Below are 16,613 nucleotides of genomic sequence, written 5' to 3'. Positions count from 1 at the left end.
CTGGCATCCAATTGAGGCCTTTCAATGGATTCCCAAGGGCACCACCATTTGCTACCTCAGCTGCCATGTGGGTATAGACATTTCTTCCAAGCAGCATCTCATCCCCCTCCTCTTGAGTATTCGGAGGAAGCTGCTATACCGGAGTTCGGCTCAACTCTCCTTGGCTAGACAGGTGGTGGTGGCCAACGATGTCCTTTAAGCCACCATGTGGTACTTCACTTCATGGTGGGCATTCTCTCGGTCTTGCATTCAACAGACCCGTGACTCATTTGGAACTTCTTGTGCGCCAATAACAATGGGCGTGCAGCTTGCAACAAGGTGGCATGGAGTCATCATTCCGCCTCCTCACAAGGGAGGCCTAGGCATTGCTAATCCAGGGACCCGCCGGGCCCTTCTAGGGAAGCTCATTGTCTGTGGTCTCCAAGCGGGAGGAGAACCATGGAAGGACTTCCTTCTTGCTCGCATCTTCAGCCTGCACCCCTTCCCGTGGAGGGCAGTGGATGCCCAGCATCATGTGGATCTTCTCAGCGGCTCCTCTCCACAAGCTTTCGTGCTTGGGAGGCCCATCCTCCTTCCTCTTTCGTCTCGCGAGCATCTCTTGGCGAGCAACGTCTTCAGCAGCCTCTGTTGTGGAATGCTCTCACTCGTCTCCCCTCTAATCACTACCTTCGAGCTCACTCACACATAGCATGGGTCCACCTGTGCTCAGGGCCAGCCCAAACAATGGGCACTTGACTCAGCTTCCAAAAGCTTCAGTGCAGGGCACCATAGGAAAACCAAAGACGCTATGTTTGGGATTGTCCACAGGCAGAGCAAATTTGAAAGCAGATCCTCCATCTATTCACTTCATTTTGTCACATGGGGGGCAGTGGCCTGAGAGGCAGGGGAGGCATTGCACTATGAGGAGGATGGCATTGGCCTTGCCCTTCAGCTCTCACTTCCGCCATCTCAGCCATCACCGTACCAGCATCCCAGTGGACTCAGAAGACCCAGGTATGCTAACTGTGAGAGCTCATCATTAGCATCTTCACCTGGCATATATGACGTGTTACATGCAGTGAGGCAATCAACAGTTCCCCTATATACAACCCCACCCCCCCCACCCCCCCCCAGGCGCCCGGCAGCGCCCGGGCCCGCGTGCAGGAGAATGTCTAGCACACATGGACGGACATCATACACTCTCTTCAAGGGAGATGGGAGCACCTTATTGAATGCAATAGAGGCACAAAGTATTTCTCCACATGTGAAGCCACGGCCCATTCCTCCCTATATGGACTCGGAGCACCCATCATGGCACTACAGGCCCCCAATGAGGCTCCCCTACACAACCACCACCCCCCCCCACCCCCCGGCGGGCGGCCCCAATGTAGACGCCCTCTAAGAGTGGCCAGCCAGAGAGGGAGTCCGCCCTCTTGATTTTTCTATTACACTCGAGACGGTTGTACATATCGCTCCTCTCGAGCTGTTTTGTAGTTCGTGTTTGCAGATGTTCGAGAGCTGTTTTGTAGTTCATGTTTGCAGATGTTCTTTCTTTTATGACTAATGGAGGATCTTTTCATGGAAGGGGAAAAAAATGAGACCAGCGAACACTATCCCCTTTCATGTCTTGCCTTATCTTTCTCCGTGTGACATTGCAATTGTTTCTTCAAGGTCACTCTGATTGTTGGTAACATGGACCGACTCCTTAGATCTTACCTGATTGATCAAAAACCACTTTCCCACATCAACCGGCCACCAAGCAAGTAACTTAAACTACTACTAATGATAGCTGGTCAATCTATATCTAGAAAATATTTTTTTCCCTGGTAAGACATTGGCTGAAGGGGTTTATCGAAATGCCAAGATGATTTAAGGTTCACTAATTAGGGTATGTATGGGGCAGCTATGTGTCTCTTCAAATAGATTTTATGTAGAGACAAAGCCAAGAGGTGAAGCAGACACGATAGCACAAGGAGCTTCTGATCTGCATGGTGTGCAAAACACACAAGGTGGAAACAATTAGACAATCTATATGAGAATACTAAAATAGGTAAGGGTGCTACCAATGTTTGTTCAAAAAGGGGTTCAATCCTTTATGTAGAGTCATTGAGTATGAGGACCAAAGATATATATATACCTAGATGAATCAAGGAACATGCCCGAATTCACCTTTTAGGAACGTGCATGTTATATACTCATGGTAGTCAACCCACAAGACTATATAACTATCAACTCCATTATGCGTAGTATGGACTAGATACTACGACATCCCCACTAACGTCATCAGTGCCCAATAGTGGGTGCAGAACTCTGTATCAAGATATGCTCTCATACACACACTCCACACACACACACACACACATAAGAGCATATATTCACACAAAGCCCTTCGTACTGAGTTTCTGTCAAACCTCCGGAGATGCGAGATCTGTAACTCTCTTCCTGTGAGATCTGTCGACATAGAGATAGACTCCTACAATCACACCACTGTGGATGAGAAGACACCGCCCCGATGCTCCATACTTCCTTTTGAAGGATTGGCCAGCAATGAGAGCGAGATAAAGTCTATACTAGTCCACAAAATTGTGATAGCTAGGATGAGGGCTGCTCATTAGGCGTTTTGTGGCATCCCCCAGGCCCACAATTCTAAGGAAAACATCCGCTACCTAGAGATCAAAGAGAACCGGAAGGATTTCCCACCACAGAGCCAACTAGATCAGATGTTGAACAAAGGCATGCTCAGTGAGCACCTGTAGGGTTCACAATCTCAATGAGATTTTTCGCCACCTTTATAACCTCACTGCTTTGACAGAGGTCGCTTGCAGCCTCAACAGAGGAGTAACTTGCTAGTGCTTCATAGTACACATTATCCTCAGCCACATATCCAACCAGAAGTACCCAAACAAAAAAAATGTGCAAGCAAGCAGATAAGTACACAAGCAATCAAAAAATAAAATATTGGAGCTGCTAATCAAGAGATTTGCAACCTCGAGAAATTATAAACGCATACACATTTGATATACATGTACATTTTATATGAATTGTAACATGATGTGCATATATCATATTACAAACAAGGACAAATAAATGGTTAGAACTGAAAAGATAGAATCTACAACCTCATTGAAAGGCATATCTCGTTTGTCATTGAGAATATTCAAAATCTGCAAAGCAGAACCATGATGTGTAAGTTTCCAACTTTTGACATCAAGGAAAGGCAAATGCATACAGCTATAAAGAAAAGCTTGGCACATTGATTAGGATTTCATCCTTGCAAAACAAAAATTATGGCAATACTTGAGAAAAATAGGAAAGTGTCTTAGAAAAAACAACTTCTAGGATGTCCAGCAGTCTTGCATCCAAGACGAATCACAAATTGTCTCATTTAGAGACTACTTTAGGCTGCAAGAAAATTTGAGATGAGATACAAAAACAGCTCTTTGAAGAATGCTTTTAAAGAATTACATCCAAATTAACTTGATGTACAAGACCAACACAACCTTACGAAGACAAATACAAGGACCTCACTGATCTCGACCTACACATGTTATGCACATCCACAACAATTCTCATACTCATTACCATCTTCATTTTCAAACTGTTCAAAGAGAAACACGCGGAGAGAAAAGTAAGGGGCGGGGAGGGAAGGGGTCGGGGGTCGGGGGTTGGGGAAGCATTGCTAAGTTACTTGCAAGTGGTTAGAGTCTTAAAGATTTCATGGGTTTGCGAGTGTCTAATAGGACTTTCGCTGGCCTATATAAGGCTTGTACATGATTCATTCTTGGTATCTGATCCCTCCCAAGGCCACCAACTTTGTATATACATACAAATTTCTGTATTATTAATATGCTGTAGATTCAGGTGAAAACTGTGTGATTTTCTCTCTCTTCTCTCCATTGCTACTACATGACTGCATCTATGTGTTCCTATGAAAGGTGTTTAGGGCTGAGAGAAGACACAGAGCTTCCGCACATGTAACATTGGTATTAGAGCTTCAGGCTGGTTCTGGGATATTGTCTGAAAGAACATTGAATGCGGAACAACAAAGCACCACGCAAGTGGAGGCCAACAACCGGCCAGGTCCGCCCCCCCCCTCCCCCCCCCCCACCCGAAGATCCCGAGGATCCCGAGAACCACCATAAAGGTGGGGATGAGAGGAGACCAAGGGAATTTTTCCCTATTAGAGGGGTTAATTAGGCCCCCACCCACTATGTGGGATAACAGGCTGCCACATGGCAGGGTGAAAAGCAGAGGGCAAGAATCCATTCCAACACCCTCCCTAGATGTGACGCCTGAAGCCGAGCAAGAGCTGGCGTTGCTCTGAAGACCGATACCATGAAAGAACGGTGAACACAGAACAGCAGAGCACCACGCGCATAGTGGAAGCATGGCACCATGCGAACGGAGGCCAACAACTGGCTAGGTCCCCCCCACCCGAAGATCCCAAGAACCACCATAAAGGTGGGGGATGAGGGGAGACCAAGGGCATTTTGCCCTATATAGAGGGGTTAATTTGACCCCAACCCACTATGTGGGATAAAAGACTGCCACATGGCAGCGTGAGAAGCGAGGGGCAAGAATCCATTCCAACATTGTTGCTGCCCAGGGCCACCAACTTTGTATATACATACAGATTTTTGGTATTATTAATATACTGTAGATTTAGGTGAAAACTCTGTGTTTTTCTCTCTCTTCTCTCCATTGCTTCTACATGGCTGCGTCTATGTGTTCCTATGAAAGGTGTTCCGGGCTGAAAGAAGACAGCAGCTTCCGCAAATGTAACATTGGTATCAGTGCTTCATGCTGGTTCTGAGATACTGTTGCTACTCATGGCCACCAACTTTGTATATACATACAGATTTTTTGTATTGTTAATATACTGTAGATTTAGATGAAAACTCTGCATTTTTCTCTCTTCTCTCCATTGCTTCTACATGGCTGCATCATAGGAACAAAGAAGACAACAGAGCTTCCACGCATGTAACATTGGTATCAGAGCTTCAGGCTGGTTCTGAGATATTGTCATTGCCCATGGCCACCAACTTTGTATATATATACAGATTTTTGGTATTATTAATATACTTTAGATTTAGGTGAAAACTCTACATTTTTCTCTCTCTTCTCTCCATTGCTTCTACATGGCTGCATCTATGTCATGTGCATGAAATGCCATGGACATTCTCTGGAGCTAGTCCAGAAGGGGGGCAGCCACGAAAGGAGCAGTAGAACCAGAAGATGGAGCACAAGAGGCAGTGTTGGACTTGGAGAGGAACTTGGGTGTCGTCGGCTGAGACAATAGACAGTCGGCTGTACCAGTTCAGAGGCGAGCTGCAGGTGCATCATGACAAAGCAAGAAGACCTGTCAGACAGCGTTTAAAGGCATTTAAAGCACAGTAGGCTGGCCGACCAGCAGTCAGCCAATTTTCCAAGTATTCAAGAGCCTATAAATAGCAAGGATGCTCCTCATTGTAATCATTCATTCCTTTAAGGAATGGGTCCAAGTTAGGGACTGTTTTGGGTGATGTTCACCTTTTTAGCAAGGCAGCCTAGGGCTGTAGACTAGAGGACCTTTTTGTACTATATAAATATACTAAATTTCCAGCTATCTCTCTCTCTCTACTGTCCCTTCTGTCTGCGTTTTTGCATCAGCATGTTCTAGATGGTGTTTAGGGCTGAAAGAAGACCCCCAGAGCTTCCACGTGTTACATTGGTATCAAAGCATTAGGCTCAGCAAAGCTAAACACTGATTCAGTCCCATATGAAGGTGTGCAGGTCCAAGGTACAGGAAAGTGCACGGGTACGAAGCCCAAGGCAAGGAACACAGGAACGGGAAGCGCTCCCAGGAGGTTTGTTGGTGGTGTTCCACAAAGCCAGAGGGGATGGCAGTCTTGTGAGCTAGATGGGTTCTCGGGCAACGGTCCCAAGGGAGGATTATCCTCCAAGGGGTGATGTGAGAGTGCCAGACTCATTTCTCAGGAATGAAGACCAAGACAGTGTTCAGAGTCGAGGCAGGAATGGATTGGGGACTGGGTGGAACAGATGCATAGATCTTATTCAGAGTCAGAGTGGTTTTGGAGACTGGGCCGGGCTTTCAGAGAAAAGGGGTTGCCAGTGATGGATGGATGACAAAGGGACTCCCGGAACAAAATGGGATGATGACAATCATCCAAGGAAAAAGTTGGAATCCCGTCATCAAGTTTAGCAAAGGAGGATGTCATGTGCATGAAATGCCATGGACATTCTCTGGAGCTAGTCCAGAAGGGGGGGAGCCAGGAAAAGAGCAGTAGAACCAGAAGATGGAGCACAAGGTGCAGAAGAGGCAGTGTTGGACTTGGAGAGGAACTTGGGTGCTGTCGGCTGAGACAAGAGACTGTCGGCTGTACCAGTTTAGAGGCAGGCTGCAGGCGCATCATGACAAAGCAAGAAGACCTGTCAGACAGCGTTTAAAGGCATTTAAAGCACAGTAGGCTGGCCGACCAGCAGTCGGCCAGTTTTCCAAGTATTCAAGTGCCTATAAATAGCAAGGATGCTCCTCATTGTAATCATTCATTCCTTTAAGGAATGGGCCCAAGTTAGGGACTGTTTTGGGTGATGTTCACCTTTTTAGCAAGGCAGCTTAGGGCTGTAGACTAGAGTACCTTTTTGTACTATATGAATATACTGAATTTCCAGCTCTCTCTCTCTCTCTCTACTCTCCCTTCTGTCTACGTTTTCGCATCGGCATGTTCTAGATGGTGTTTAGGGCTGAAAGAAGACCCCCAGAGCTTTCGCGTGTTACAATCTATGTGTTCCTATGAAAAGTGTTTAGGGCTGAAAGAAGACACACAGCTTCCGCGGATGTAACATTGGTATCAGAGCTTCAGGCTGGTTCTGAGATATTGTCGCTACCCATGGCCATTAACTTTGTATATACATACAAATTTTTGGCTGTAGATTTAGGTGAAAACTCTATTTTTTTTCTCTCTCCTCTTTTCATTGCTTCTACACGGCTACATCTGTGTGTTCCTATGAAGCGCCACCTAGAACTGTCGCCTTGTGCCGCTGCCTGCACAGCCCTTTGCGTTGCCATGTGCCGCTGCCTTGTACCATCTCCGCGCTGCTCAGCCTCTGCCCAACAGCGTCGGCGTTGCCCCGTGTATTCTTCAGCTTTTCGGCAAGAGATACGATTCCAAGTTCACAAATCCGCCATCCGGGTTCGGGTTAAGGATTCCATCGCCAACTTGGTGTTTGTTTTGTTGAGGATTTTCTACGGATTGGATATTGAGTTTATTTGGATTTGGACTTGGGTTTGGATTTGGATTTGGACTTGGATTCGGACTTGGACTTGGACTTGGACTTGGATTTGAACTTGGATTTGGATTTGGATTTGGACTTGGACTTGGACTTGGACTTGGACTTGGACTTGCATTGGATCTAGGCTTGGATTTGGGTATTGGATCTCGTACTAGCCCAGTGAGAGATTCTTGTGGGTCATCCCTGTGGTGTGCTCAGAGATCTCGTGCCTTGACACGGACTTCGACTTGGGATTCTACATCAGCATATTTGTTTGCTTTTGTATTCATTGTTGTATTGATCCTGGCCAACGTGTGCCCGTGGATTGTTTCTGAATAAATTCCTGAAAGGGGGCGGGGCCTAGCCTGTTCCCTGCTCAATGTGGTGTATTGTGCAAGATCACGGCATGCCCCACTAGGCTTACAGTGGTATTAGAGAAGGATTTCTCTTGAAGAAACTTTCTTGGGGTGACAGAGCCATGTCAGGGGCAGAGGGAGACCAAGGGCCTCATGTAGGGGACAACTATGAGGCCGATACAAAACTTCTAGACGGGAACCAATCCAAGATGAGGAATTCCTAGCTTGGAAAGCCAAGAAGGAACAAGACCATAGAAGGGCTCGGATGTTTGAAGATTTCATCAAGGATCAAATCAAGCCACCGAAGCAGAAGGAGTTGAAGCTGCTAAAGCCTATCTTCGGGCCAAAGGAGTCACCATTGCAGAAGGATCTAGAGCTACCTAGTCTATTTCTTGTGGAGGAAACAGGGAGGCTATTCCCAGGCTTGCTTTCTCAGATGCAGCTTCTTCGGGACAAGTAAGGGAAAGGAAGGCAAAGGACCCTACATCAACCAGCAAGATGGACTTCAAGCCGAGAGAGAAGAGCATCAAATTTGATGCTTTTCATGGAAAGCAGGATACACAAAAAGCATTATCTTTTGTTAAGCAATTTGATGCTGCTTTTGGAGACGACGACTACTCCGAAAAGTCAAAGCTCGCATGGTTTGTATGCATTTGAAGGATGCCGCCTTGAATTGGTGGATAAAAGTGGTACCGGAAGGGACCGAGCTGAAGACATGGACCAACTTCAAGACTATGTTCAACAAGAAGTTTCTACCCGCAAACTTTGAAGCAGATGTGTAGAAGGAATGGGATGAGGTAAAGCAAAAAGTTGGTGAGAATGTGACATCTTACCTTAACAACTTTTCGGCAGTTTCTTTAAAGTTTACTTAATATCCTCCTATTCCACCACTAATGGAAATGCGTAAGTTTGTCAAAGCTCACGGAAGCAGCATACATGGCTGGTCCAAAGTCTTTGGAAGAAGCCCAAGACCAAGCTTTGCAAGCCGAGGCCTTGTACATGACTTGGATGGACGGCAAGACAAAGAATGACAGTCGGGATCCACCTCAAAAGAAGAAGTTTAAAGACCAATCCCCATCAAGAGCTGAGTCTCAAGAGAAGAAGCATATGAATGGGACAAACCTCCACTCTTTCGAAGAAGATTGTCCCTCAAGCAACCTCAAGCAACGTGAGGAATACGCCAAAGAAGGGAAGTGTTTCCAATGTGGAAAGAAGGGACACATGGCTGCAAAATGTCCCGACAAGCCAAAGCAAGAAGCCAGACAGATCAGAAGATCATCAGATTGACATCTTGCCAGGAAGTTTGTCAAGAGGAGATTGCATTGAAGCAGTCTTGTACCATGAGGGCCATGTTTCGTTGTAGAATGGAAATTTTGTAACTTTTCTTGTCAACAAGGAAGATTCCTTTAAAAAGTAAACCCGTTTATGTGAAACAAAGGACTTGAAGCCAAAAGTAACAACTCAAGCTTCGGAGAAGCTACTACTATTGGCCTAGCAAAAATAACATTAAGTTTTATGTTCAATAATGTATGGAGGTCAAGTTTGACCAACAAAAGCTAGCAAGATTATTGCACCCACTGAATGTTCTATGGGAGAGTACTGCTATGGATTTTATCTTTGGATCGCCAAGCTCAGGGAGTGATGGTATATGAACATTTTCAGGTTACCAAGAAGATCAACCATGTATGCTATCGGTTGGACCTTTCAGATCATTGGAGGACACATAATGCCTTCCATGACAGTTTATTGAAACCATGTACAGGCTACCGCAAGAGGAGCCTATTTTGGAGGATCCACCAGGGATGGAAGAGCCAAAACAGATTATGTTTCATTCTATGAGAAAAAGAGAAAAGACAATGGTTAGAAAGTTCCTCTTGGAATTCAAGAATTATTTGCTACTAGATGCGAAATGGATATGCATATCTCATCATGGAATGGAAAATAAAACAGAAAGAAAACATAAACATTGCTACCTCACTTGGGCGATACAAAACTATCCATGGAAACTCATCATGGAAATACTAAGAACATAGAAGCATGAGAGCAGCATCAGCTCCGAGTAGATGGCATACCACTCTCCAAAATATCAAGCATGGGGCTAATGAGTATGGCCGAGAGGTCTCCCTCAGCTATGTCATGTGGAAAGGTAGCTCGATGGCGGTGGAGCATGTCCTAGATCTGGAGCTGATGAGGTGATCGTGGCCGACAGGGGGGGGGGGGGGGGGGCACGCTGGAGTGCGGAGGCTCGTCGGTCCAAGGTAACTCCTCTCGGGCGAGGTAGGTCCAGAACAACTCATGGAGGGTCCACAAGATCCACTATATCGGTGTCCTCCACCTCCTGGGTCCGGAAGAAACTAGTGATGGTTGGCTGGGACGAGGGAGGGGGCAGGGTGGCTCGGGCTGGAGCTCTCTCAAGAAGGTGTCCCTGAGTCTGCGGAGCTCAAGCAGGAAGAGGCCTAGGCAACGCTGGTCCTGGAAGTCAATGATCTTGGAGAGTGGACCAAATCCCTCTCGTGAAATAGATAGTGAAACCTCCCGCGGATCTCATAGTATATTGGTCAGCGGCATATGTAATGCTCCTTTGTCTCAACCTTTGTGTGGCATAATCGGCAGATCCTCTCCTCTCTGGGTCTCCGTACGAGCTTCCCGGCTCTAAAGATGCGCTCAGCTCTACCTATCTCCACTCTGAGACGGTGGGATGAAACCCGTATCTGGCCAATCGCAATCCGCATGGCATGTAACATGTGAACACTCCAGTATCCCGGCTGCTGGATGAATCCATCCTCAGTGAGTGTAAGGAAGTGATCTATGTAGAAGTGCATCTTTGTGGGGAGCTCCGAAGGTGTGATCCATGTGTATAGGTTGAGAAGATCTAACCGGATAACCTGGTTGGTATCCTCGTGTGAGAGAGCCAGAGAAAAGGGGAGTCCAAACTGTACTGAAGGGGGGGTAGGCGGTCCATGCGGAGCCCATATACTGAGAACCAAGTGGAAACTAGTGCATACCATACTCCAGAGTGGCCCTCAAGTGCTAGTTGTCTTGAGGACTCTAAGGCAAGCCTCGGGTACCTGTGGGGATCCATGTGACTGACGCGATGGAGGTATGTAACTGTCTGGAAGAGTGCATCAACTACCATCGGCGCTCCAGCAAACTCTACCTGGATAATCTGGTGTGGGACTGATGGTTTGATGTGGATCATACGAGAGAACATCATGACCTCGCTGCCAATCCTCATCGGATAAATCTAGTCCCCCAGAAGGCTGCTTCATACATCAAGGCTGGTGTGACAAGGGTGTCAAAAAGCCAGCCATTCGTCCTAGGCTCCTGGATATGTGCCAGGAAGCATTGCCGCTCAAGTAAGCTCAAGGCTGCATATCCCCATGTCACTCTGGCATGTGCTGCGGGAAGCATGGTGATTCTTGAAGCATGGGCCACTAAAAGTGACACCAAGGTAGACATAGGATGAGATAATCTCCACAAGGTCCCCTCTATATGTGAAGCTCGATTTGGATGTGAAGGGGCGAGAGGTATTGAAGACCATTACCTTGGTTTTACCAAGGTTAACACAGACGTCCCGCTGAGTGCAAAAGTCCTGTAAGGCATCCAACTGTCTCTGAAGCCCCTCGGCTGAGTCTGAGAGGACGACGATGTCATCTGCATAATACTAGTAGTATGGAGATCAATATGTCTGCCAATGTGGGGCCAGTCCCGCCTAATCCGTCAATGAAGCTCGAGATCTCATCAATGTAGGTGATGTCGTGCTCTACCCTCCTCGATGATGGCACGGAGGGTGGAGATGTGTCCTGATGCTCTGCATCCTTGCCTCTCTGCAAATGAACTGAGCTCCGCCTCTAGCACTGATCCATAGAGTTTGGCCAATGTGTGGCCAATCATGATCGTCCTGTAATTATTAGGATCAAGTGGATCTCTGGCTTTGAGGATGGGGGTGATGGTGTTGGAAGAGGGTGGAAATCCTTCACAAAGGGCTCTATTGAACATGTAGGCTAATAGGGGCGCCAGGGTATCATCGGCATGCGAGATGTACTCGGCAGTGAGTCCCTCATGATCCTGGGCTCGCTCATTGCGTAGTCTACGAATGGCCTTGAGGACAATGCCCTTTGTGAAGAAAGTGGAGGTGGTGGGATGGGGATTTGATGGTGGGGGTAGGGGTGGCTGATAGGGGATATGATAGAGAGAGCGTACATAGGAGAGAGAGCACCTCTTGTTGAACTCATGCCGAAGTCGTCGGTGGTTGAGGACAAAGGAGACCATGGTGTTGGCCTCCTCAATGAGCGGGCTGATCCATGGCCATGCCCCTATGTCCTTGAGGAGGTTGTTTAGGCAATGAGCCATACAAAAGGACACCATGACATGTCCATACATACCTTGGAGGATAGCTCCCGCAGCCCTATTCAAAGGCTCTCCATCCGCAACCAAGCCCACTATATGCTCAGGGCCAATGATCTCCATGGTGGTAGCCCACTCCGCCGCAAGCACATCCGCACTCTTCCCGGTGCCGGATGCATCATGAGATGAGATGAATTACATCTCTCCGCGGGAATATGCAACCACGCCATGAATACTCCTCTTACAGGTGTCGCTCCATCCATCCACAATGAGGGAGACTCCATTCCTCCCCATTGCCGCTTTGTGTTGTCAAATGCTTGCTCTACAATGCGCTTCTCCTTCTCAAGCAATGTAGTGCGCGCAAGCTCTCGGATGAGGGAGGCGTATAGGTTGAGCCATACTCCCAATCTGTTTAACCATGGCCTTGAAGTATTCCAACCTATTCAAGAAAGCAATTTACTAATGAGAAGGGGACTAGTATGATGAAAACATGAATGATGAATCGGCGATGATCAATCACACTTACCTAGCCGCTTGAAAGGCAATGTGGTCGTGTGGAAGAAGAAGCGGGCCACCGCCATATCCACCTCCTCCTTCAACTGGTGGTTCCAATTCTCCCAAGTGTAGATTGTCACCGTGGGCCGCGCAAGGGTTGAGAGGCCGTGGAGATGGAGGGTGCCGGCGTGATGGATAGAGCAACATTCCGACTCGATGGTGAAGGTGATGGCGTGCATGATGCCAATCGGCGCCCGATCCACCACATGACTCCATCGTAGAGGCTTGAGTTCCTCTCCCCATTATCACGGAATCCACGGCCACTCATGGTGTCCTTCTTGCCACTTTGACTGCCTCATAGAAGGCAAGCTTGTCGAGAAGTTCCGGTCTCTTTTTGGGCGTGACATTCGTGCAAAACCGCACCTCATGCAAGAGGTGGGCTCGCACTTTGTTGGTGCCACCCGTTCGCCGGTACGGGCAAAGCTTGCATGCCCATGGCCGAGAACCGCCTCCATGAGCAGATGGGGTGTAGTTAACCTCCTCCCACCATGTCCTCCCATCGTCCTTCTACAGGAAGCCCCGGCAAGTGAGGAGGATGCCATGGTTGAAGATGGCTTGTCACTTGAAAGTTGATAGCTTGAGAGAGGGAGAGAGAGGCTTGAGGGAGAGAGACTAGAGAGAGGCTTGGAAGTTGGAAGAGGCTTGAGGGAGAAAGACTATAGTCGTTGTGTGAGAGGCTTGGAAGTTGGAAGAGGCTTGACTCTTGAGGGAGAGAGACTAGAGTGCTTGTGTGTGTGTGTGGCTTGCCACTTGAAGCTTGACTCTTGAGCAATGAGCAATGAGACTTGAGGCTTGAAGGTGTGTGTGTGTGCTTGTTCTTATATAGATAGGCAAGAGTCTTGAAGACTCGTGGCCCAAAAAGGCCCCCAAGACGGCGTCCCCAATGGCCATAAAACGGTCATAAAAATGACCGTTAGACTGTGCAATGGATCATCGCCGTCCCCCACACTGTCCTTGCCCAAAGCCGTCCCTGTCCCCCGTCCCTTGTCCGACCGTCCCCGTTCGGACGCGTCCCGAAACGGCATCCCCATGTCCCATCCTCCCATCCCCTGCATCCCCTGTGACTATGCTTCGAGAACTTGCCCTTGAGATGGCTGCAAGTAGGAAGCATGTCCATGTGGCACTCACATGGGTGATACACATGACATTATTGTTAGATAAAACTAAGAAAGCTGAATAGGTAGCTTGGTCATAAGTTGTCATCGAGGATGATGACTCTTCTTAAAGGGGTGAGATTGTCCAATGTCACAACCCTAGTTAGTTGGCTAACAAATTGGCGAGGATCAAGTGGATCAAGACCAATATATGCACGGATCAAGGCCGAGAGATGAAGTATTCCAATCTGCCCATACTTTTCCTCGAATCTTGCCCTTGAGGCAGCTGCAAGTATGAAGCATGTCCATCTGGCACTCACATGGGTGATGCACGTGGAATTATTGTTAGATAGAACTTAGAAAGATGGATTTGGGTATAGGTAACTTGGTCCTAAGTTGTCATTGAGGACGATATCTATTGTTAAAGGGGTGAGAATGTCACAACCCTAGTGAGTTGGCTAACGAATTGGCAAGGACCAAGTGGGAAAAAAGCCAATAAATAATGCTTTGGACAAGAATGAGAGGACCGAGGCCAAGAGATGAAGTCAAGTCCTTTAAAAAAGTGGTCCGAAGGATAGCATTATACACAACGGCATGAGAATGCACACCTGTTGTAAGTGTGAATACTCGTCTGAGGCAAGCTATTGAAAGAAGGCTAGGTTCATGGGTTCAGCCAAGCTGGCAAGAGAACCCAATGCATGTGTGGGGGAACTAATAACCCGGGCCAAAACTCTGAGGGTGACTTAACTCCATCATCAGAAAATGTGCTTGAGATCTTGGGGACAAAACACAAAAATAGAAGAGCCTTGAAAGCACGTGGGAAATGATGGTGCGTTTCATGTTTTAAAATGCCCAATTGGTAGCCAGCTGCTTTGGTCGTTATCTGGAAACCCTAGCCCCAGCAGCCAGATCAAACATAATCATTGGAGTTTTGAATCAACAACACACAATTATTGGCAAATGTACAAGATAAATAAGAAGTCTTCATTGCCGTCTTCAAATAGGGGGTGAATATTGGAGAGCTTCTGCATCCTACCGCAATCGTGTCCCAAAATGAAATTTTCGTGGCAAGGAGACAGCAAACAAGTGCAACCTTGCACGAATGCATGTGTAAGCAAGGTGGTGCCCATATGTTGAAGCTATTTGTGAAAGACACTTCACCACTTGTGTTGAGACATTCTACTGGAGCCACATCAAGAGTTCCAACTACCTTTTCAATAGCATCAAACATAGTCTATAGGTTCTCCAGTAAGCTCAAGAAATCATTGATAGACAAGGATGGAGATGACATCAAAGCACTCAAGACTATAGCATCACTTATTGCATAAACAACTTTCAAGCACGGTGTCTAACCTTTGAGCATCAGTTGAGCTTTGGCCCTCTGAATGGTTCTAATCCAACCAAGCATCCAAGTGAAAACCATGAGAGACAGAAGAGACCATCCACAAAAAAGGGTGGGAGAAGCATTTGAAACAAACGTTCGGGATGTTTTATCAAGTCTTAAATGTGAGACCATTGGTTATGGTCGTCGCTGGTCATGGGAAACGGGATCTCAACCATTTAATCATGAAGCTTTTATTATGTGACATATTAATAGGATGCTCCCGACACAGCACTGCAGAATTGATTCCACTTGCGACTTTTATGGAGTAGGGAATGGCCGTATAGAGGCCATTTCCTCTGGTAATGGGGAGAGGCGGAAGTGCGACTGATTTTCCCACGTTGGAATGGCTGACCTATGGCACATTACTGGCTGTCATGGGGTTACAACAGGGTAAAGTGATGTGAGAGCTTCTGAGCTTCCTTAGGAGCAGCTGGCAGGCATTTCTGTTCAAGAAAGTGGCATGCGCCCAGTGCCACCCTTTAGAGGATGGACTCTCATTCAGGAGAAAATTCCACAGCAGCCGCAAGGCGATTTCTAGGTCGAGGAAACGCCCATTGGGCTGCTCGCCTTCCAAAACGGAAATAAGGACCAGCTAATCATCCACACCATTGGAACACTGCACTCTGTGGCGAGCAGCATTATGTACAACAAGCTCAGTAGATGCATCACAACGGATACAGAATGTGTTCAAGTAACCAATTGTCTCGAATTTATACTGACCCGCAGAATTTCTCGAGCATTGGCTTCATCCTCCTCTTCGGGAGAGAGAGTAAATTCTGCTTGTGACACCGCAGTATCGGCATTGACGTGGGGCACCATTCTGTGCAGGCGATGGTTAGCGGTTCCATGGGGGTGCCTCAGCTTGCTGCTCCTGGTGGTGGCTGTGGAGGAGGGCATGCTAGGGGTGGGGGGCCGCACCCGCAGAGAGAGCGTACATGGAGCACTGCATCCTGGCCCATTGGAATACGAAACATTAGGGAGCTGCTGTACCCTTAGATGAGGAAAAGAGGCAGCTGCAAACGCCATAGAGAAGGAATGGGTAATAAACTCTCGTTGAAACGGCTGATGAGTGATGAAATTGTAGATTGGAACTGATGGACCTTCTGATGAAATTGTAGATTGGAACTGATGTACCTTCTGACGACCTATCTTCTTTTCGGTCGAACGAGGGGCTTTTTTCGAGGATTAAGTCGTGGACGTTGATTATTTGCTATTTTTTGGTTCATATTTTTAAATTTTTAAAATTGGATAACAGAGGTGAAGTTCAACCAGCTCACTTGATTTTTAATGAGAGAGAGGATCTCCATGGCTTAAAGTACAAAGAAAGAAATAGAGGGAGATAGGGCATGCATGGCTTAAAGTACACAGAGATAGGGCGAGAGAGAGAGAGAGAGAGAGAGAGAGAGGGTGTATGTTTATCATGTTGATGTGCAAGAATTTTGTGAGGGGCTTATTTTACATTCAACAATTAGAACATTTGCAATTATTCTCGACAATTTTCTTGGTGCTGTTCGGTGTTCAGTTCAAAATGCTTACGTGTATGGCAATGATACTGCAACGAATGAGCATCACAAGAATTTTGTCATGACCGTCAGGGGGATTAATGATGTTGTTCTTGCCAACAAG

At 47.1% G+C, this 16,613-nt stretch overlaps 1 protein-coding gene across 3 annotated transcripts in view; it reads right to left on the bottom strand.

The window, feature by feature from the left end:
* Positions 1–16,143, bottom strand: part of LOC147627508 (ycf3-interacting protein 1, chloroplastic-like) — a 38,200-nt gene extending 22,057 nt beyond the window's left edge. For all 3 annotated transcript variants that reach the window (XR_015268251.1, XM_086814424.1, XM_086814423.1), the window contains exons 1-2: positions 15,708–16,143; positions 3,099–3,143 (exon numbers count right to left, since the gene is read on the bottom strand). Coding sequence is in view for 2 of the 3 variants with exons in the window: in XM_086814424.1 (XP_086670550.1) it covers positions 3,099–3,143; positions 15,708–16,013 (351 nt within the window). In the remaining variant the exon portion in view is untranslated. The remainder of the gene's footprint in view (positions 1–3,098; positions 3,144–15,707) is intronic.
* Between the last annotated feature and the right edge of the window lie 470 nt (positions 16,144–16,613).

The sequence above is a fragment of the Cibotium barometz genome, chromosome 20 (assembly GCF_041138505.1).
Source record: "Cibotium barometz isolate CiBa-2024 chromosome 20, ASM4113850v1, whole genome shotgun sequence".
NCBI classification, from domain to species: Eukaryota; Viridiplantae; Streptophyta; class Polypodiopsida; order Cyatheales; family Cibotiaceae; genus Cibotium; species Cibotium barometz.
Note: the sequence above shows the minus strand (reverse complement) of the source record. Positions and strands in the feature narration are given on the sequence as shown.